The sequence below is a fragment of the Mastomys coucha genome, unplaced genomic scaffold, assembly GCF_008632895.1.
Source record: "Mastomys coucha isolate ucsf_1 unplaced genomic scaffold, UCSF_Mcou_1 pScaffold22, whole genome shotgun sequence".
Lineage (NCBI taxonomy): Eukaryota > Metazoa > Chordata > Mammalia > Rodentia > Muridae > Mastomys > Mastomys coucha.
Genome location: NW_022196905.1, coordinates 141,824,187 through 141,848,176, shown reverse-complemented (window position 1 = coordinate 141,848,176; position 23,990 = coordinate 141,824,187). Strand labels below are relative to the sequence as shown.

Below are 23,990 nucleotides of genomic sequence, written 5' to 3'. Positions count from 1 at the left end.
CAACTGATGATACAAAAGAGAAAGGAGACACCCTCAAAACTGAAGGCTTTATAGCATCATAGCTTTCTGCTATTTTGAACCTTGGCTTAAAATTCAAAGCCACTATTTAACACCTCCTCCTACTCCCATTTTACAAAATCCTTTCTTTCCTAAGTATTTGGCCTGTGACTTAAGACTGAGGGATAGCTTCTCTAATCCCTAGTAAGGCAAGTTAAGTTTCTCTACTTATGCACTTTTATGTTGTTTGGAGTATGGTTGTGGGGGAGAAGAGTTGCTTTTGAGACAGGGTCCCTGTAGAATGACCTTCTGAACAATGTTAAGTGAAACCTTGAACTCCTGACCCTCTTATTGCATAGCCACACTTAAAAGAATTTCATTCACTCACTCAGGATTTCAGTGTCAGCTTTTCTCTCCTTAGAAATAAATGAACAGAAAAAAATCTGTTCTTTTTTCAAAAACATTTAGAATCTAGAGAAGGAATGATGTCCACTTGTATAGAAAATAAAAACTAGCGGGGCTGGAGAGATGGCTCAGCAGTTAAGAGCACTGACTACTCTTCTGAAGGTCCTGAGTTCAAATCTCAGCAACCACATGGTGGCTCACCACCACCCATAATGAGATCGGCCACACTCTTCTGGAGCGTCTGAGGACAGCTGCAGTAAATTACACTGGAGCGAGCAGGGCCAGCAGAGGTCCTGAATTCAATTCCCAGCAGCCACACACATGATGGCTCACAGCCGTCTGTACAGCTGCAGTGTACTCAACTAGCAAGTAACAGGCCAGTACTCACAGCTCGGAGTCCTTAGTGACTACAAAGCAACACCAAAGCACTGCCCACCACCCTCATCAACAATGACAGACCAGAGAACAAGATGCTGTCCCCAAACAAAATGTTTCCCTTACCTCAAATTACAAAAAAAATCCCTCTAAATATCAAATTCACAAGCAAGGACTTCTATTATTTGTACTATAAAACAATGACTAAAAAACACATGCTCAAAAGTTAAAAGTCATGAACACAAGGCAAACATATCCCTTCACTTGATGTTTAGTGACATTCCAAATCCATTATCTTCTGCACTAACAATCCAACCTCTCCCCCCTCCACAATCGATTGTGAAGTCCATTGACAAAATGGCCAAAGTTTACTACGCATTTATTTCCAAATAAGTGTGCTTTACTCCCACAATCTCCTCTAACTCCAGAAGGTCATCCCTTAGTTAACTAAATGGCCTAATCTTTACTTATACAAAATAATTATAAAATTATAATTTCAGCAATGATCAGTAATTAAATTCATTGGAGTACAAAACAGGCCACTAAAACTAATTAAAGCCAATTTTGCTACACAGGATGACCATGTATGTAGACCATGAATATAGACCATGCTGGTTTCCAACTTGAGGCAATTAATTCTCTCTCCTTTGCCTTTGGGATGCTGGGATTACATCTATGCATGGGCCAACAAATCCGAGGTCACAGGTTTCAACACACCCATCTCTATGTGGTGGGACAATTAGGTTCCCGGTTTTTTACAGCAAGCAGTTTATACAATGAGTTCTCTCTCTCCAGTCCCTTGTTTTGTTTTTTTTTTGTGAGACACAGTCTGAGGTATCCCAGACTAGCCTAAAATTCATGACCCTCCTCATTTCTCCTCCTGAGTATAAAGCCACATTTGATCTTTGAAGTTCTGAAGATCAGATCAACCCCAAGCATCATATATGCTTGACAAGCATATATGCAAGACAAGCACTCTACTAACTGAACTATTTCCCCAGCCTGACTTTTTTAAAATTTAACTTATATCTATACATTTGCTTAGTTGAATATTTAAATGATCTGAGTATCTTCAAAATTGTCCTATTATGATTGGAAACAAAAAATAATGAGAAGTAATCTTGCTACATACTCAGAAAGAGATTAAGTTTCTAAAGTGTACAATCATAAACTATAAAAGACTACTGTAAGTACTGCCAAGCTCATGACAGTACAACAAACATCTAATATCCATTAATATGTTTAATATGCACAATCTTATGAAGCTAATGCCCATCATTACATCAACTGTACGGATTCCAAACAAATCTTAAAAGAGGTTCCTTTCTCTAAGAAACCAACTCTGCATCTTAAAGTATATCTTTTGGGGGGGGGGCGGGGTTATTCGAGACAGGGTTTCTCCACATAGTCCTGTCTGTCCAGGAACTCACTCTGTAGACCAGGCTGGCCTCGAACTCAGAAATCCGCCTGCCTCTTCCTCCCAAGTGCTGGGATTAAAGGCGTGCGCCACCACTGCCCAGCTAAAGTATCTCTTAACACATCGCAAACCAAATGTCATTTATATAAACCTGAAATTCTCTCTCTCAATCTTCCCAACACGAAGGAATAGGTAAGAAACAATAAAAGATGATAAGCAAAGAAATAAAACCTAAAAGATTAACTCACTCTTTCCTCAAAAACAAAGGAAAGAATTAAGAACTACAATTATCTGGTTGGTAAACACATGGGTTGGCTAAAATCATCTTTACTAATTCATTCCCCCACACCTACATCCTAGGCAAACAAAATGAATCACTAAGGCCACATTCTTGGGAACAGGTATACTTCATAAATTCAATGACCCCAGTGGGGTATATTAAATTCAAGCAGATAATCTCATAATGATCTACTAGTTCTAAGGTCTAAGGTAAAAGCACTATATATTTATTAAACAACTGTTGCTATATAAAAATAACTCAAAATTCTCTAATCTTTGAAGACTGGATAACAAGTATGCCCAACAGTGTTACATACTGTGTAAGAAAAGGTACATACTTCAGTTTACTTGTTTGGATATGATATTTAAACTACACCCTAGTGAGACACACACACACACACACACTCTTAAACAACCTCCAAAATAAAATGAAAAAAAAAATCAATCAAAGATAAAATTCTCTTTGAGTCATAAAGAAGAAATCTTTCTTACAGCCATATGCACACCTTTAGTCCCAACACATGAGAGGCAGGCAGAGTTAGGTGGATCAAGGTCAGTTTAGTCTACATAGCGAGTGTCAGGTCAGTCAGAGCTATGTAGAGGCCCTTCCTTCCCATTCCACCCTGCCTCCAACCTGCCTCCTCTCTCCCTGTCCCACCCCCCCAAAAAAGAAAAAAAAACAATTTTTTTTTTTTTTTTAGTTCAACACAAACACTCACTGCACAACCAATTAAAAGTAAAGTTTTCCTTAGAAAATAGGAAATAGTTTATCATCATTAAGCTTTGTGATGGGGACAGTACAGTCTTATGTTAAGGGGCTAGAACCAGGAAGATCCAAACTGGGCTCAAACAAAGCAATAATCAAGGAGAATGCTACCAGTGAATTGTACTCTCAAGCAAAATAATCCATAAGTATCTCCCACCACCCACAATACATCACAAACCACAGCAGGTAAGCTAACACCCGGTCCCACTTCTCTCATCCTGACTATGAGCTCTAAAGTCAGAACAAACATTCCAAAAATCTTGATGTGTCATGAAATTAACTTAACATTAAAGCCTTTAAAAGCTGACAGAAATTAATATGTTACCCTACTCACTAAAGTAAGCCAATGAAATATAAATATAGTATCTAAAGTGTATTTTTATTCTGAGAGGGAGAAAAATTAATTTAAGTGACCAATCACCTGAGAGAGAGAAAAGGAAAGCCAAGAATGCTCAGACTGCTCATCTGCCTAACTTACACCAACCACAAGTGGTGCCCTGTACAAAAAACTACAGCATGGCAAGAAGCACATCAGAGCCTGGAGCACTGCAGTCACACCTGTGTTCCTATAACTAACTATGATAACAGAAAGTTTGTTTTCAAAAGATTTGATACCCAATTTTTACATCTGTGACTTAGAGACTCCACACCAGTAACCAACTTTAACTGTACCTTCCTTGATGCTAAGTTTCCTCATGTATTAATCTATAATCTCTAGAATATTAACTCTCATTTTCTTAAACAAAAGTCATAGGTAGCATTTTATAGGAATTTAATTTTTGCATAGACTATAAAATTAAAATTTATTTCTTCCAATATCTCTCTTGCCCAAGAATAATTATATGTATTTCATTATATAACCTTTTCAATTTATATATATTCTTAATCAGGAAAAGCAAAAATACCGATGCTTCTCAAACATAAATATAAAATCATTTAAAATCATTTCTTGTATATTATGGGTCTATTGATGTGTGTAAAATTAAAAATGAATTACAAGAAAAACAATTATTTGGTGCCACAGTACTATCAAGTTGCTACCGGTGCTTCTAAACCCTACTGAAGCTGGCTCTGCTCCCTGTGATTCTATCTGTAATGACCAAAGCATATATATGTTCATATATGGAAATGTTCATGGATCTTTTCACATATCTAATGACAGATGATGGATATGAACCATTTTATACTACTTTTCACAGCACATTTTATTTCAATAAGCTCCTAAAAATACTAAGATGTGCAGCTCTTGTCCCTAAGTTTATATGTGAATGGCAGTATAAGACTTTGCTGAGGCCTCATCCTTTCTATTCATGGGTACTTTCTACCTAGATGGCTTAGGTTTCTCCACAGTCTTCACTATCAAACATCTTTTCCTTATGTGCACTCATAGATCTAAAGAATTCGCTGCTACTTTGCAACCATCAAATATCTTAAGTTGGTACTCATTAATGTGTTCACATATTATAAAGACATATGACTGTTGGAATCAGGCCACCTGAGATTTTGGAAAGTAACTTACCAAATAATAGTGAATGTCCTATTACCTGTTCTGATATTATTTTAAAGTATCGGTGATTAATTATGCTACCCTGCTTAAATAGCATGAAATTTAATTAAATAATTTGTATTTACTTCTATAGAACTGCACCATGCACTTTTCACCTACAGAAATAGCACGTACTATCTCAAACCACTGAAAGAACCCCATCTGTCCCTCCCTTCCACATAATATTAAATGTTAACAGCAGCAAGGGAGATTTTCCAGTCAGATCCCAACAGTTCTGATTTACAGACACTGCAGGTTTTTAGAGATAAAAAACAAGCATCATGTTTAGGATGTGTCTATCATTTCACAAATGGGAAGATTGCGATCTATAGTAGACAAGGTCACAGGGTTAGAGGTCCGAGGACCTCAGAGAAAAGTGGTTCCCACTATTATTATTATTCTGGTATTTTAAAATACATACTAACACTGAAGGCCAGGCAGGGCAACTCAAGCCTATGACTCTAGGTTTCAGGAGGCAGAAGAGAGTCACTATAAGTCTGGGCTACAAAGCACTGAAATCACAAACTAATGTTTCCTTTATTGTTTTCTTCTAAGGAAAAAACAAACAAAGACAAAAAAAAAAAAAAACAGCCATGTGCTGTATTTTTCCCTTAAAATCTCCATTAATTTTTATAATATTTTTCAAAAACAGCTATAAATAGTATATTTCAGCTGTTTAAGAAACAGCCAGTTAATTTTCATAGGAATACTTTTAAATACTCAATTACCATCCTAATTTCTACAAAAGTATCAGAAACAACCCTTACTACAGCTAAATTTTTTTAACTAAGAGAAAGCTGTTCAAGGGACCAATAAGACAAAGGAAAGTCTTCTCTTTTTCTATAAAGAGTGCTAGATAACTCATTCCCAGGTAGTGACTGCTTTCCCAATTTCCTGCCATGACAGCTTTCAGTGCTACTTCTTACTATGGCCAACATGTCTGCTTGTGTCCACCTCTGCTACATACCAATCTGTGAGCAAAGTGTGTAAAGCAAAACTAGCTTTAATCTTGGTGAAAACCATCGAGAGATCTATCCACACACTGCATCTCTCAGGCCTAGTGTTAAAGCACTTCCAATCACTTTCCTGCTCTTGTCCAATTCTCAAGATGGAAAGAACATTATGTGCACCAAGTGCTCAAGTAAATTATATATACACATTCTGTAAAATGCTTGTCTTTGAAAACACCCAGTCTCCCCAAGTTTTCTAAGTAATTTATTGAAGTATGACAATAGCACAGTGTTACACACCTTTTTCACACATACAATCCATCAAATCTGGGAATAAGCTTAATTATGAAACATCATCACCTTGTTTAGTTTTGGTCTACCAAATACTCCATGCTACACTGCCCAATGCCGAGATACCTGCCCCTCAAACTCTTGTTCAGTTCATTCTTAACTTGGGAACTTTCACTAGTTAGGGGGAAAAGAGTGTTTACATCACAGTAACAACCATCAAGATCATGGATCTAGCTGCTACTGGGCCCTAACCAAATGACCAGCTTCTCTGACTACTCACATCAGCATGGCTCTCATTGAGACCGAAAGGCTTTGTCAAACTATTCGCTTCAACTTGCCACAAATCAGTCATTATAAAATTCTACAATGGTCTATAACTTCAATTCCAAACTACATCAAATTAAGTTAAATTTGTAACATGAACAGGTTTTAAGACTTAAGCATGGTGGCACATAGTTGTAATTCTAGCACTTGAAACTGAGGAAGTAGTGTTGCGAATTCAAGGCCAGCCTGAGCTAAGTAAGACTGTATTGTCCCTGCCCTCTTTCCTAGTACCCCCTCCACAGAGCAAAATAACAACAAACAAACCCATAGAATTCTAATTTAAATTTAGTTCTAAACAGTTGGGTCAATTACGAAAAGCTGTAAATCTTAGGTTTGTTTTGTATTGAGTACAAATTATGGAAAACCCTTTGAAATTTAGTCATAAAGAAGTGTAAAAAAAATGCTAAAATGTGCTTAAAGTGACCTACACTGCGTCATATTAACAGCAACAGACTATATTAAGAAAAATAACAAAAAGCAAGCAAAGGATTTCATTCCTTTGCATAAAATATTTCACCCCATGCATATAGTCCAAAGAAAATTCTGCCTAAGAGAGGAGCCATCAGGCATGTGGTGCTGCATGCCACAATCTCAACACTGGGGAGGCTTAGGCAGGAGAACAAGCCTGGGCTATGCAAGATCACAACTCACAAAGCCAAAGCAATGACAGAAAGCAAAAAGACAGGAGAAATTTAAGTAAAGGCAAGAAGAACACTCAGCCTATAAAAGGTCTTACTCCCACTAAGGAAAATGCTGGTACTTGGTACCCAATGTCACCTCTAAACCACATTTAGTTGTACTGGAATTTCAATTTCACCTACCTTCCTTCTCTGGGAGATGTTGAGGGCACCGAAGTCATTAAACAAGGATGAAGCAGATGAAGTCAGAAGATCTGGAAGGCAAGTCACACAGGTTTCCAGACAACTCAGATAACAAGCAAGCCTGATACATGTTAACCTGGCAGTGCTTCAACAGCAGCACAATGCTGCCCAGAAGAGCAGTAAGCTCAGTGCTCACACACCTGTGTGTTCAATGCATGAGACACGAACTGATGATACTTCATTCAGCCTATAGTGCTGTCTACCCAGTCAAGTATACACCTCTATGTGAGAAAGCATCTGCTTGATTAAAACAAGAGAAAAGTAAAATACAACAAGTAAATCTTTTTAGTCTCATGACTAGGGGTATGGTTTTGCGGGAAAGAAGTCTAGTTATAGTAAACACTTGTGTTAAGACTGAGTGCTTGGGATAACAAAGGGAGTCCAAGAGACCAGGCTCAGATCAGACAGAACAGCTAGGCCTTCAAACCATCTCTTCTACAGACTACTCCACAGTTCTAAGTTTATCAACAGACTTCTAACATACTTGTTAAGTTTTTATTTTAAAAATGAAAATATTCAATGTTACAAACAGAACCCAAAGGTTTTATGGGTTCAAAGTGCCAATGCTATGCAAACATTAAAACTCTGAATAATTTCCCACTTTACAAATCAGAATTTTTAAAAATACAAGACATGGAATAAAGTACTTCATCTTCACTTCTGGGCACTAATAAATCTCGTACTTTTTAATCTTACTATGTATAAGATCTCAACGCCTGTATTAAATGCCCTCACAACACAGTACACAGAGATTTTCACTTAATTTCTCTACTGCCTTCTAGCTGGAGTTTTGGGGTGGAACTATTTGCTGGAGTGTAAAAGATTTAATATGAAGTAAGTAACTGCAAAAAAGAAAAGCAATAAACAGCAAGACAAAATGTTTTTATATGATATATAAATTTTAGGCATTGAAAAGGGCACAATTTCCTATATATCATTTGGCACCTTACAAAGCATTTAAACAATATGGAATACTAAAAATACGGGAATGCTACAAAAATACTATCTTTCTTTTTTTTTTTCTTTTTTGATTTTTCAAGACAGGGTTTCTCTGTGTAGGCCTGGCTGGCGTGGACAGAGCTTCATAGACTAGGTTGGCCATGAACTCAGAGGTTCACCTGACTCTATGTCCCACTCTGGGATTAAAGGCATGCACCACCACTGCCTAAGTACAAAGTAGTTTCTAACATTAAAATGTTCCTTTTCTCTTCAGCAGAAGTCTGAAATTCCTAAATAGTATAGAAACTTTATATATAAAAAATACCTATTATCAAAAATAATCAACATGCAAATATTATTCACTATTAATTTAACATTTTATTGACCCATGTTACTAGCACATATGTATATGTGCTCTCTACACACACATACACACACACTCTCTCTCTCTCTCACTCTTTCTCTCTCTCTCTCATACTCACACACATATACTTTTAACCAGGGAACACTTTTTAAAATAAAATATAGGAAAAATATCTGGAAATATTATAACAAGTTATTTAAATGCTTATAATTTTTAAAATAATTCCACTACTAAGATCTATCCAAAACAAATGATTCAAAGTACTGATAAAAAAGCAAGACAAAAAACTTTTTTAAAAACTATTCACACGCCGGGTGGTGGTGGTATGTGCCTTTAATCCCAGCACTTGGGAGGCAGAGGCAGGCGGATTTCTGAGTTCGAGACCAGCCTGGTATACAGAATGAGTTCCAGGACAGCCAGGGCTACACAGAAAAACCCTGTCTCAAAAAACAAAAACAAAAAAAAGTGTTTAATGTAATCTTAATTATTCTATTTATTAACATGAAAAGAAAGATTGATTTAAAATCTTGATTAAAATGTATTTCTAATTCATACCTGTTCATAATTTCTCAAATTATCTACTATGATCATATTACTTTCAGAGTTACACAGATATAATAATGCACACAATCAAATCTTACCGTGGCCTGTGTATGGCTTGGCACTGTCATTTAGAAGGCTTGGGGAGCTGCTACTACTAGTCATTCTCTGAAAAATAAAATATGCATAGGAGCCATTGAGGAATAAGGAATTAAAAGCATCCAAGAGAAAGACAGACTAGGCCAGGCTGCATCTTCCCTTTCCTTTTCAAGGATGCAGAAACTGAGTAAGAAGCCGAGTAATCTTTAACATCACTGACAAACTAATCTTCCCTCCTACACATGGGAGTACACTGCTTAGACTACACCTCGGATACAAAGACTCCCAGGAAGCACATCAAATACTTTCTTACTAGCCAGGTATTTTAAAGACAATGTCATAGGCCCATTTTGAATTTCAATTGTGTAACTCACAATTGTACATGGGCAAAACAAGTGAGTTTCCCTGTCTATAAGATATAAATTCCAGTACTCATTATATAAAGTCAATACATGCTCTAACATCTCTCAATTTGTATTTTCCCTCATACACTGTCTGTTTGCCAAACATATTCCCTGCTTTTCTACCACACTGCCTCTATGTCTAATCTATATAGTCTTTAAAACCAACAAATCCTATATATGAAGCTAACTTGGTCTCTGAAAAAGTTATCCAAGAATTTCTCAGCTCTAGCGTAAACTCTGTGATTCCAAACTTAAGTCACTTGGCTTCTTACTCAGTTTCTCCATCACTAAAAGGGGAAACAGGAAGACAAGTTCTTGAGACAATTTTAATACAGTTTTCTTGAGATAATTATATATACAACATACATAGTAATACAGTAATACAGTAATCCTAGAACTTGCAGAAGCAGTTGTGAGGTGATCATAAGTTCAAGGTCATCCATCCTTAGCTATGCAGCAAATTTTTGACTAGCCAGACCCACATAAGACCCTACCTCAAAATTACTATACATTAATCTCTAAAAAAAAATAAGGCATTCAAGGAGCTCAGTGGCTAAGCTCTTGCTCACCAAGAATGAGGGCTTAAAATTCAATCTCCAGCACCTTCGTAAAAAGCCAGACATGGCTTAGCTTACTGTAGCACTGTGGGATGGAGACAGGTGGATCCTGGGTGCTCTGGCTGGCTAGCCTAACTAGAACAATGAGTTTCCAGTTCAGTATGAGATCTCATCTCATTTCAGTAAGGCAAAGTGCAATAGAAGAGGCAAACAACTGGCATAAAGCTCTGTTCTCCAAATATCATGTATGGGTACACACACCTGTCCCATGCACATACACTAAACACACACAAGGAGAGAGAGGTGACTTGTGTTCATGACTATGCATGCTTACTTAAAGGCTTAAAGTCAAATAACCCAAAAGGAACAGAGCAACACTGAAACATCAGCTTTTAATAATTAAGTTAAAAATCATTCAAAAAATACAGACTTCTTAAAATCAGTCCAGCACTAACAAGAAGCCAAAGGGCCAATGTTTTAGCATCCTATTTCAGTCCTGGGGACCAGGGAAGCACCACAGAAACAAAGAAGGGCATGAGACTACTCTCACTAATGTGACCAAGTTTTCCAAACATTAAAAACATTTTCCAAGTTCATTCTAATTCTATAAAATTGTTCATCTATCTATAAAATGTCCTCAGTGTCACACACAGCTATGACAAAGAGAAAAGTCAGCTGTAAGAAGAATGGATTTTAAAGATGCAAAAGCAATGTAAACTTTACTCAAGTATTCTGGCTTCAAATTTAACAGCTTAAATGTAAATTCAAAAATGTGCAGCAGAATATTCCTAATAGAAAGCAAGCTCAGGAAAGTTAGCAGTACTACTAGCTGTCTGAGAAGGTTAGCAAGATGTTTGTTGAGTGGGGATGAGAGATTTTTTTCAACATTGATAGCATATGCATGTGTTATCTATTTAAGCTTTTAAAAACTGACTACAAGCATTATCAAATACATACTACACAAATGTAACTGATCTTCATCTATCCTCTACACACCCCACTTCTGTTACTCTTCCCAAACCCTACCTCGAAAGCTCTCACTAACTCCACCCTGAATAACACCCTGCATTTCACCTTCTCTCTCACCTCTTGAAGTCTGCCCTCCTACCCCAACAGTTTAAGAATAGAAGAGGTCTCAACCACCCTGAGAATACCTGCATCAAGGGATACTTTGTTTCTACAGGGCTTCCAAATCCATTGACTCCAATAAAGCTGGTGCTGAAATAGGACTCTGTGAGACTTGTGTCAGTTAAAGCACCTCCATCCATTCCGGGAACTGAAAAAGAAAGAAAATGCAAGTATTTACAATTATTTAAAAGGATAAAACATAGATTTTCTTTTCTGTTTCTAAATAAATTTCAGAGTCCCATAATCTGTTACATCTTTGTTTACCAGCTCATAACCCAAGATAAGATTAAGATTTACTGGACACTAAAAAGCTGTTTAAAATATTCACATTTCCTACCTCCTCTCTGCCTTCAGAAAAAAAATTTTTTTTCCAAGACAGGGTTCCTCTCTGTAGCCCTGGCTGTCCTGGAACTTGTTCTGCAGACCAGGCTGGCTTCAAACTCAGATTAGCCTGCCTCTGTCTCCCAAGCGCTGGGATTAAAGGTGTGTGCCACCACTGGCCCGGAATGGTATTTTTATACTAATCACCTAGTAGACACACAATATGAAAAAGCCCACACTTATGTATCTAGCTTCCTAGTTAAGTTCCTTTCCTTTAATTTAGCAAAGGACTGGAGCTCCTAATCACAAACTCTGGAGTAATATAAACAGAGACCTGTTTATATTGCTTGACCTTGTCAAGTCTGTTTCTCTTTCATAATCAATCTGAAAACAGTTCTATACTACCTTAGAATTCAGAGAGAAACTTAAGGCCACAAGGAGCTGCAGTATAAAAGAAAAACAAAAGTCCAATGTTCTCTCTCTGCTGACTTTAAGGAAGAACTGTAGAAGACAGTCAAATTAGCTGGGCCACAAGTGCTGAATAAGGTGTTTTAAACATTCTCAGGACTCATGTAGGTCTTTCTACAATGTCTTATTATTAAACCATGAACCTGAGCTGATCTGAGCAGAGTCACTGAGAAACTTAACAGTCCTCACCTAAAAAACAAACTAAAAGGGCTGGTGAGATGGCTCAGCAGGTAAGAGCACAGACTGCTCTTCCAAAGGTCGTGAGTTCAAATCCCAGCAACCATACGGTGGCTCACAACCACCCATAATGAAATCTGATGCCCTCTTCTGGTGCTTCTGAAGACAGCTACAATGGACCTATTTATAATAATAAATCTTTAAAAAAAAAAAAAACAACTAAAAAATCCACAAAGCTAGAAATATAGTAGACTGCTTGCCTAGCATGCAGGCATCCCTGAACTCTATCCCCTGCACTGCACAAACCAGGCATGGCGATATACATCTATAATCCCAGAAGTCCATGAGGGGAGTTGAAACTTGAGAATCAGGATTCAAAGTCATCTTCTGCTACATAGTTAAGTTTGAGACCAGCCTAGGACACATGATCCTGTCTTGGATGGATGGATGGATGGAAAGAATCACTTTAGGGCTGGCAAGATGGCTCAGTGGGTAAGAGCACTGAGTTTGGATCCTAGCAACCACATGGTGGCTCACAACCACCCATAATGAGATAGGACACCCTCTTCTGGTATAGAGTGAGCAGGCCCGAGTTCAATTCTCAGCAGCCGTACACATGATAGCTCACAGCCATCTGTACAGCTACAGTATACTCATGTACTTATACACATAAAATAAATAAATCTTAAAAAAAAGAAAAAGAAAAAGGATCACTTTATAGAAAGTGTAATACAACCACCAAAAATTATTATCAATGTTAACATATCCAGTGAAGAATTATCATGTAATAATTTAAAATAATTATGATTGGGCAGGATTTATTTTAAAATATCCCTAGCATTCCAGGTCTGGCAACACTGGTCTATAATCTCAACTATTTAGGAGGCTGAAGCAGGGGGATCACAAGTTCAAGGCCTACCTAGAACTACAACAGAGTGCGCTTAAGGCCATACTGAGCAACTCAGTGGGACACTGGTGTCATACTTTAGAGGTAGTCAGTCAATCATGGTGGTGGCTAAGGCCTATAACTCAGCACTCAAGAGACTAAGGCAGGAAGCCACCCTGGGCTACATAGTGAGTTTCAGGCCAGTCTGGGCTGTAGAGTGACAAACAAAACAAGCAACCAAACACTAAGAACAGTAAGCAACTAAAATAAAACAGAAGGCTGAGAATTTGGCAGTAGAGCACTTGCCTAGCCTGACTGAGGCCATTGGTTTGTTCCCTAGTGTGCATGAATACTCCAGAAAACCAAAACTGGGCAGATTGGCAAAGAACCTACTCCTATTAAAGCCTGATGCCTTGAGGTCATTATGTTCTCTTCTATACTTCTACAAAAGTTTAAAGTTTCCCTTTTTTAAGGTGTTAGACAACACTGAAGCATGTCCCAGAGTCTTCAGGGACTAATCTATGTAAAGCTGAAGAGTAACTACTGGAAGAGTAATGATACACTCTATTAACAGTTGGATCACATCCAGGGCAGCAGTAGTATCAGCAGAGAGGTGCTGGGAGAATCCTCTCCTCAGAGCGAGGAGCTCAACCATGCCAACTCACAGCAGAAACAAGATGCCACTTCAAAAAGACTTCTGTTGCTGTGGCAGGGTGGCAGCCCAAGACCCACTGTGAACCAACCACGCATACAAGAAGCTCAGACCAGCTGGGCAGTGGTGGTGCACGCCTTTAATCCCAGTGCTTGGGAGGCAAAGGCAGGCCAGGCCGATTTCTGAGTTTGAGGCCAGCCTGGTCTACAGAGCGAGTTCCAGGACAGACAGGGCTATACAGAGAGACCCTGTCTGGGAAAATAAAAATAAAAAAAAAGAAGCTCAGACCAAACAATCACAGAAGGTCACCACAAAACCTGACCAACACTACACTGTGAAGTTACAGGGAGAAAAACAAAACAAAACCCTTCAGGTCATCCTTTTCATGCATCCTTTGGGAGATTCTGAAAATCCAAGGGTCACCAAAGTGTGCACGAGAACTTTGGAAGTTGGAAAAAGCTGCAGAGTCAGCACCATCATGCTCAACATGAACCCTGAAGAAATTTGTAGGGGTATAACCATCTGAGACATTCTGTGATGTATCAGCTACAGACTAACACAGCTTCCATAATCCAGACCTCCAAAGGAAGAGAGAGAAGCCAGGACCACTCATAGCAGAGAAGTCCAGCAACCACACTAGTGAATTTCATACCCTATTTCTACCAAGCTCTCACCTCCTGCATATTCTCCTTCATTAACATCAGTGTCAACTGTTTAGGCCAGCTCACTTCTATCCTAGCCTAGCCTATAATCACCTTGTTCTCCATCTCCTTACTCTTTTCTTTTTCCTTCTCCTCTCTCAAGGAATGTAGACTGACCTTACAGGGGCTCTTTGGCTCAGCTTACAAGATGGCACTATTTTACATTACTTGAAAGTCTGTCTGCACCTCTCTTCAGTCTGCCTTTGGCCAACATCCATCACCCTCTCTTTTGTTGCCACTACATTTTGCCCTATGTATTTGTGTGCCCCTCTTCAATCCAAAACTAATCAACAGTCTTACCATTAGTTTTGTTTTCTTTATTCACAAAATAACTAATTATGAGAAGCAGAAGTCTTTGAGCTCATAGATAAGCACTAGAGATTCAGGAATATTAAATACACAGGGTTGTCCTTCAAAGGGGGGACTGTACAACCAACATGGTTTCTGCCCAGAGGCTGGGCAGGGATTAACGGCCTGGTGACCTCTATACTATCTGTGTGGCTCAGACCACACTGAATCCTTCCTCAGATACTTATTAATCTATAGAACCAATCTTTATAGAAGATGTCACATGGAGTCAATCTATAGAACCTATCTTTATAGAAGATGTCACATGTACTTTACAAAGAGACCTGGGGTAGCCATGTCTAAAGTTTACTGTGCATCCAAAATTGAGTTAATTATCACCAGGAAAATTTTCACCAAACAGTGCTGTACTTAAATATGTGTAAAATAAACTACTTGGGGTCAGGCTGGGGAAGTTTGACCTAAAACATCAGCTGTTGAGTGATACTGAACTAGACCACCCCCTTGTCTCCCACAGATCATTACTCTGCTGGTCATGATGATCACAAGAGTCCTTCACAACTAACACGACAAGACAGTGCCATCATTATCACCAAATAATTGACACTAAAGAGATATGTTTTATACTAATAACCCTAGCTCAAGGAGCAGTACCCCTGAGTTCTGTGAGCTGTACAGCAAATTCTCAAACCAAGAAGAAAGCCATAGGAACCCCAAATTTGTAGCTAAGTCACACAGAAGAAGAGATAACCTAGGGACCTGCTACTTGCAATAGATGTTTGCAATGTGGGGGCAGAAGGAGGTAACCTTGTAGGGACACAGATAGGTGCCATCATCACACCATGTCCAAGTGGAGTGTAGAACTGGAGAGCAGCTGCTTTAGAGTGACAGTGTCAAAGTACAGAATAGAAAACCAAAGCTGGGCTGGTGAGATGGCTCAGCAGGTTAGAGCACTGACTGCTCTTCTGAAGGTCCTGAGTTAGGATCCCAGCAACCACATGGTGGCTCACAACCACCCATAATGAGACTGGACGCCCTCTTCTGGTGCTTCTGAAGACAGGTATAGTGAATTACGCTGGAGTGAGTGGGACAGAGCGAGCAGGGGTCAGTGCGAGCAGGGCCGGCAGGTTCAATTCCCAGCAAACACACACATGATGGCTCACGGCCATCTGTATAGCTACAGTGTACTCATATACATAAAATAAATAAAAAAATAAATCTTTAAAAAAAAGAAAAGAAAACCAAAGCTGGATATTTTCCCTTTTAGTATAATATATATCCACTTTAATATTAAGTGGGAGGGGAACACATCTTACAACATGATTATGCATATTTAAATAAACACAGAAAGTCTGACTGAATAAACAGACCAAGAACACCATCTAGTGTTGTGAACAAAGAGGTTCTTTTTTTCCCACTTTTCTACAATGCAGCTATTTCTCATGCTAATGATGACAAGAATTGAGAGAGCCATAATGATGAAGCTCCTCTAATCCACCAGCCTTTGGAACAGTACTCCTCACCTTTCCCTAATTGAACAGAATGCAATTCTAACAGCACAATTCCGCGGTCTTTTGGGGGGGGGGGTGGTTAAAGACAGGGTTTCTCTGTGTTGCCCTGGCTATCCTGGAACTCACTCTGTAGCTAGGCTGGCCTCAAACTTGGAGATACCCTCCCTTTCTCTTCACCGTGCCTCTAGAATGCTGGGTGCCGCAGGCCGATCTGGGCCTCCCTCAACCCGCGGGAGAAACGGGGGTCCTAGTCAGGTCGACAAGATGTAGGCGAAGAAATGATGGCAGAGACGACACATGAAGTACAGGATCTGAATGTGTTTCTTAAAAATGGCATCAGACTTTTACAGTCATTGCAAAAGAGAGATGGTAAATCTGGCAGCTCAATAGTTGAGGTACATCTGAGGCTATCTAAAATATACTGGGTCTAAAGCAGCAGCTATCTCCTCTGAACTGGTGCTGTATCCCCTGGGCCCAAGCGCTTGGGCCCGGGGGACTGCGGATTCCATGAGTCTGAGTCCTAGCCCATCTAAGTTCTAGTTCTAGTCCTAGTCCTTTTGCGAGTCCAAGTGCTAGTCCTGCATGCGAGTCCAAGTCCTTGTCCTCCAGTGCAAGTCCAAATCCTAGTCCTTATACAAAGTGACAAGCAGGCTTAAGTAGCATACAGCAAGCAGGGTAGATGACAAGAGTCACATAGGCAGGTGGGGGTTACAGTAGGGGACGCAAGTGACCTCCACACCAAGGTCAGCAGGGTCTGGTAGCTAGGTTTGAAGCAGGAGAAAGAGGAGTAGAGCCCTCCCCGTTGAGGCATTTTGATAGTTTTATGCTATTTCTATGGTCCTGATGGAGGCAATGACTAGGAGGTTTTAATCTAACACTTCTAGCTAATGTCTTTGGGTGGAAGCCCTTCATTACTCTCTAGTATGTAAAACATTTTTAACTATTATGAACTGTCTATTGCTCTAAGGAATGTGCTTGACCTCTGTTGCTAGCTGTGGCAGGGCAGATTCCTTGAGAGAAATTCCAAGCTATGGACAGCTTGGTGTTAAACTAGGATAGGTTGGTAAGAATTGTGTTGGCCAGGAAACAATGTCCAATCTTAGCCATTTACGAATCATTTCTTGGGGTACCTTTATGCCTAATTATGAGGGCGTGTTGACGATTGGAAAAACCGATCTGGAACACGTCTGAGTTAGGAGATACCAGCGACTGTCTATCCAGGAGGCACAGAACTCCTTTTGGATCCTTACTGCCTCTTATCCTTAATCAGGATTTTATCCCTGATATTTTTGATGTGACTGGAGTAGACGAGTGTGCGTGGCACTGGGATTAAAGGCAGGTATTACCATATATTGGCTGAGTCAAATTATTATTTTTTTTATTTATTACTGTACATAAGTACACTGTAGCTATCTTCAGGCGCACCAGAAGAAGGCGGCAGATCTCATTACAGGTGGTTGTGAGCCACCATGTGGTTGCTGGGATTTGAACTCAGGACCTTCACAAGAACAGTCAGTGCTCTTAACCGCTGAGCTATCTCTCCAGCCCCCAAGTCAAATTATTTTTAAATAGCATTTTTATTCCAAATTATTTTTCACTATAAATGGCTTATACCATGTTTTTTAATTACCAAATTTGGGCTGGAGAAATGTCTCAGCAGTTAGAGCACTTGTTACTCTTGTAGGGGACCCTGATTCAATTCCTAGAATCCACATGGTAATTCATAGCCATGCAGAATTACAGCTCTTCGGAATTCCTTGGGTACCAGGGTATGCATACAATGCACATACATATATGCAGGCAAAATACTCAAAAAGAAAAAAAAATCATCTAAATTTTCTTTTACATTTTAAATTCAATTTTCTCTACTTATTTTCTACAAGCCAATACAACAGAACAATCTTTAAAAATGTCAGAATTTCCATACACAGTGCTATATGCTCACATTTGCATTTTCTTGTTTTAGAAAATTGCAGTTTAGAGATGAACAGAAGTGAATATATGTAGTTAGGGGAAAAGCACTAATCCATGATACATAATTTCCCCCATATAGACTATGAAGATACTAACATGTTCAACTTAGTAAGAACAAAAACAATCCTATCTCAAAAGGTACCAGTTGGGGTTTTATATTTAAATTAAGGGCAATAAATGCTACTGGCCAGATAAGATCTTTTCACTCCTTTAACCCTAGTTTTGCAATCAACTCTAAGTAATTTGCAATCCACTTAAAAAGCTTGTCTTCACAGAAGCCCAATGCCATCTCTGTTTTTACTCCTCTGTGCAGCTCTGTGAATGTGCCAGCAAACTCAGATGTTTAAGTCTCATCTGCACATTGTAGCAGTTAGAAGGTGGTGGTTCAGAAACCAGGGCTCCAGGGGGAGACTGCCCAGAGCACCCACACAGAATACCCAAGGAGCTGCTCCTTCTTTAAGTAATGTTCACCAGCTCATCATTTGGGACTTAAGCTCTTACAGTAGGCCCCAGACCATTAAGTTCAAGAGGGTCACTGCTGTTAACAAATGCTCCAGACATCAAGCAAGACTAATCTGTGTGTTTCCAAGAACTCGGGATGGGGGCTGGAGAGATGGCTCAGCGGTTAAGAGCACTGACTGCTCTTCCGAAGGTCCTGAGTTCAAATCCCAGCAACCACATGGTGGCTCACAACCACCCATAATGAGATCTGATGCCCTCTTCTGGTGCATCTGAAGACAGCTACAGTGTACTTATTTATAATAATAAATAAATCTTTAAAAAAAAAAAAAAAAAAGAACTCGGGATGGCGGAAAAAAGCTATGTCCCAATCATCCAACTTCAACAGAGGCCATAAGTTACATCTGATTAAGTCATTACCCAAAGAAAAGATCATCTCAAGGCACTTGATAACAACAAATTAGCTATTTTTCTATCACTGTGTTCTGGCTCTCACAGGGTAATTATCTTTGAAATGACCAATCTGCTCTCTGTTCTTTTGTTTCAGCTTTCTTCAGACTGTCTATAAAAATCTAATTTCTGTACATGGCCCATGAACACTTCTATTTTTCAAATGAAGTGTTACTCTAATTCTAAAGCTGAAAATAAAATCAACTAAATGTTAAACCAAATTATTATAACTTTGCCCTCTTATACCTCATTCACCAGGGGAAAGCCACATCACTTTAAACAGACAGCACTCCTCACCAAAAAACAAACCTGTTGGCACACTGAACTTCAACACCTCAGTCTCCAGAGCTATGAGTAATAAACTTCTATTCTTTCTTTTACTACAGCTGCAGAAAAGGTCTAATTCAAAAATTAGTACTCAGAAATGGGGTGTCAATCATATCAACAAAGGCCAAAATATGTGGAAGCAGCTTCAGAACTAAATAATAAGCACAGGGTGGACCATTTAAGGTGATTCTGGTGAAAGGTCAGTCAGTGGGAAGCCACAACCAGAAGAACCTGAGTCTTTTTAAAGGTACTGAATGCTGATAAAAAGGATAACAGAAAGAAGGCTGGAGAGATGGCTCAGCAAGTAAGAGCACTTGCCACTCTAGTAGAGGACTCAACTCTGGTTCTCAGCACTTATGTCAGGCAGCTCACAAGCAGCAGGGGAGTCCAATGCCCTTTTCTGGCCTCCACAATACCCACACAGACTAGTAGAGACTGTTCTGAGATCTTGATTTGGAAATCAGAAACAAGATATAGGTAGAAAAGGAGAGAAGAGAACATCCTCGTAAGGTAATAAAGATGGAGCATGCCTGTGGTCCCAGCACCCAGGAGGCCAAAGCAGAAAGCTTACTGCAAGTTCCAGGCCAACCTGGCTATATACACAGTAAGACTCTGTCTCAAAGGCCGTGTAAATAAAGTGACAGACTTGACTAAATTGTGTCTGTATCCTAATGTTTTCTAACTTTCAAGGAGAGAACGGCAATGTTTGATGGATGCAAACTCTACACAAAGTTTTGAAGATGCTAGATGGTCTATCTTCATGAAAATGTTTGGAAACAATCTTAAGATAAAATTTATAATCAAAAGAATTTAGAAAAGAAAAAGTCTGTATCTGACAGTTTACAGATAAGAGCATTAAATAACCTTCAATACAATCAGCTTTTGCTGGAAGAATGACCTTGAGGGCACTCTAGTTATCTTCCAGTCTGGCACTCCCACCACAGGCTCAGAGTGTCAAGGCCTAGATAAGAGAGAGCTCTTTCAGGGGAAGGCCCAGAGACACCAGGACCTCAGTTCTCCCTGCCCTGGGCCACCTCAAGTCTCTGATCCATTGCATTCTTGTATAGTGTTCCTTGGCTATTACTCTACCATGGCTCAAGTGAACCCAACAGTGGCTCAGCTACCACTGTGAAAGGTACAACAGTAAACCTTGGAAGTATCTGTATGGTGCTAACTACAGGGTTATGAGTGCAGCAGTTATGAAGACATAGGTATAGACCTACATTTCAAAAAGCATTTGGAAAACTTTAGTGACCAGGCAGAAAGCTGCCCCAGGAGCGACTGCCACAAGAGTAGCCTAAAATAATGTATATTAAAATGTAAAGAAAGTACCACCCTCAAGCCCAGAACTGTATACACCAGCAAGGACTATCAGCCTGAGGACAGAGCAGCAGCAAATGGTTAATGCTGCAATGTGTACTGCTCCCAGAAAGTCTTTGGAAAGAGGTATCTCTGCAGCATGGGGAACTCAAGTCTCCTTCTCACTACATGCTAAGTGTAGACCATGGGGACAAAGGTGATTCTCTAGCCTCAGTAGCATTTACTCTGCTGGGTGCTACCCATAGTCCTACTTCTCCCCCTTTGAAATGGAACTGTCTAGCCTTTCCCATCCACCAATGGAGCTAGGAGAACTTGTCTGAAAAAAGAGTTTGCCTGAGGATGAGTCACACCCTGAGTCTCATCTACATCAGATAAGATTCTTGACTTCAAGACTTGAGTTGGTCATGAAATGTCATCATTTTTGGAATTACTAGGACAGAATGAATGAGGTTTCTATGCTTAAAAAACAAAAACAAAAAACAAACAAAACAAAAAACACAGGGAGCTGGAGAGGTGGCTCAGCGGGTAAGAACACTTGACAGCTCTTCTGAAGGTCCTGAGTTCAAATCCCAGCAACCACATGGTAGCTCACAACCATCCATAACGAGATCTGACGCGCTCTGACGCGCGCTCTTCTGGTGCATCTGAAGACAGCTACAGTGTACTTATTTATAATAATAAATAAATCTTTGGGCAGGAGTGAGCAGGGACTGAGGTGAGCAGAGTTGACCTGGGGCGAGCGGGAGCGAGCACAGGCCCTAAATTCAATTCCCAACAACTACATGAAGTCTCACAACTACAGTGCACTCATATACATAAGATAAATAAATCTTTAAAAAACAAAACAAGCCGGGCGTGGTGGCGCACGCCTTTAATCCCAGCACTTGGGAGGCAGAGGCAGGCGGATTTCTGAGTTCGAGGCCAGCCTGGTCTACAGAGTGAGCTCCAGGACAGCCAGGGCTATACAGAGAAACCCTGTCTCGAAAAACCAAAAAACAAAACAAAACAAAACAGGGACACGGGAATTTGGAGCCAAATGCTATGATCTGAAATGTGTTCATCCAAACTCATACATTGAAGCAATGCTATAGTACTAAGCAATGGAATTTTTAGAAGATTAAGCCACTGTGAATGGGATTCATACCTATATAAAATAGATGTTACATTACTGTTTGCCCTTCTGCTTTTGTGAAAGCACAGAAACAAAAAAACGGAAGACCTCATGGCCAATACCAAATCTGCTCTTGTCTGGATCTTAGAACCAATCGCAAACAGAACTCAGTGGTAGAGTACTAGCCCATCATGCCACAGGTCCTGGGTTAGGAGTTGGAGACAGAGGAAGAAGACTGAAGCTAAAAAGCTTGTCCTATCCTGCAGTGATACTCCTGGACTTTCTAGTCACGAGCAACAGAAAATATCCTAAAACACTAGGCATCTTGAAGAATGCAAATGCACAGAAGACACTTTACCATGGAACTCTCCTTTGCTAATACTTTACAGACTAGATGTTCATTAGAACTCACTTAAAATGAGATCTGAATTCCTTAATCTGTCATTATGAAGTTCCAACAACCACTCAGTGATAACCTGCTGAAAAGGTTTGAGTCTCAGTTCTGCCACTCACTAGCCAGTCTTGGGCAAATACAGATACAATGAAGATGACATTACCATTTGTGCTGCATACTTCAACTGCAAAATGAAAAACAATGGACTATCTGTAAAGCTGTTAGAAACCTGATGGCTATATAACTGCATATGCACATCAAAGATAACTGAAATATGAACCTACAATTGAAATGTTTAATGATCTTTAAATGAGTTACAGTTTAAAAAAAAAGTACAAAGGTGATTACTGAATAAATGAACTTAAAAACAATGGAGTATTTATACAGAGAAAAACTTAATACACCAGTATTTCTGCTGAAAATTGAGTGCTGGGGTACTCAAGTACTAAAGATAATGATCATATCATAAAGAGCAGTCACAATGGTTAGGACTTTCAACTTGACAGATTCTAGAACTGCCTGGGAGATGGGTCCCTAGGCATGCTGGTGGGAAGATTGTCATGACTAAACTGATCAATGGGGGGGGAGGGGCTCATCTTTTTTTTAATACTAATATTATTTGCTTCTACACACATGTATACTCATGCAAATTCCAAGTGGGTTCAAGTACCTACAGGACAGAAAAAGAGGATTAGATCCCCTGAAGCTTGAGTTGTAGAGACCCAGAAATGGGTCCTCTGCAAGAACAATACACAGTACACACCCTTAACCCTAGAGAACAGCTATTTCTCCAGCTTCTAGTTGTGGGCAAGACCACTCCTAGTCAGGGAGAATCCCATGCTTATCTGGGGTGAAGAAGGTGAGCAGAGCTGGAGGATGCATTCAATTCTTCCCTCTCTGTTTCTAGACTGCTGACACAATGTAACCAGCTTTCACAAGGTCCTCCAGCTCCGACTTCCCCATCAGGATGGACTATAACCTAGAACTGTGAGTCAAAATAAACCTTTTCTCCATTAAGTTACTTTTGTCAAGAGTATTTTATCATAGCAACAGGGGAAAATAAACTAAAAACACAGTTTATGAATATCTTTACATAAACCAAGCAGTGGTGGCACAAGCCTTTAGTCCCAGAACTCCAGAGGCAGAGGCTAAGGCAGGACCATCCGAGTCTGGTCTACAGAGTGAGTTCCAGGACAACCAGGGTTACCCAGAGAAACCCAGCCTTGAAAAACAAAAGCAAATAAACAAACAAAAATGTTTGCAGTAATCATAAAATTACTCAGCTGAGCGTGGTGGTACATGCCTTCTATCACACTCTGGCCTAAATAGCAAGTTAAGATAGCTAGTACCTCATAGTGAGATTCTGTCTCAAAAAAATTTTTTTCAACTCTTTTTTGTAGACAAAATGATATACCTACTATATCCTTTTTGTTAACATTTTTCCAGTTATGTTGGTATTGGGGATTAAACCCAGGGCCTTGCACATTTTAAGCTCACACCATCACTGGAGTTAATTCCCTGGAATGGTTGGGGTAACCCATTCCAATTGGAACAAAGGCCTCTGAGCATGTCTGTGGGTAAAAACCTTGACTACCTTAATGAGGTTGCAAAACCTACCCAAGAGGGTGGCACCATTCCCTCCACAGGCATTCTGGACTACATTAAAAAAAA

At 39.6% G+C, this 23,990-nt stretch overlaps 1 protein-coding gene across 1 annotated transcript in view; it reads right to left on the bottom strand.

Annotated features, from left to right (window-relative positions):
• Pan3 (poly(A) specific ribonuclease subunit PAN3) overlaps window positions 1-23,990 on the bottom strand; it is a 123,272-nt gene that overhangs the window by 88,706 nt on the left and 10,576 nt on the right. The window contains exons 2-4 of the mRNA XM_031391203.1: window positions 11,289-11,410; window positions 9,176-9,242; window positions 7,172-7,242 (exon numbers count right to left, since the gene is read on the bottom strand). Coding sequence (XP_031247063.1) covers window positions 7,172-7,242; window positions 9,176-9,242; window positions 11,289-11,410 — 260 coding nt within the window. The remainder of the gene's footprint in view (window positions 1-7,171; window positions 7,243-9,175; window positions 9,243-11,288; window positions 11,411-23,990) is intronic.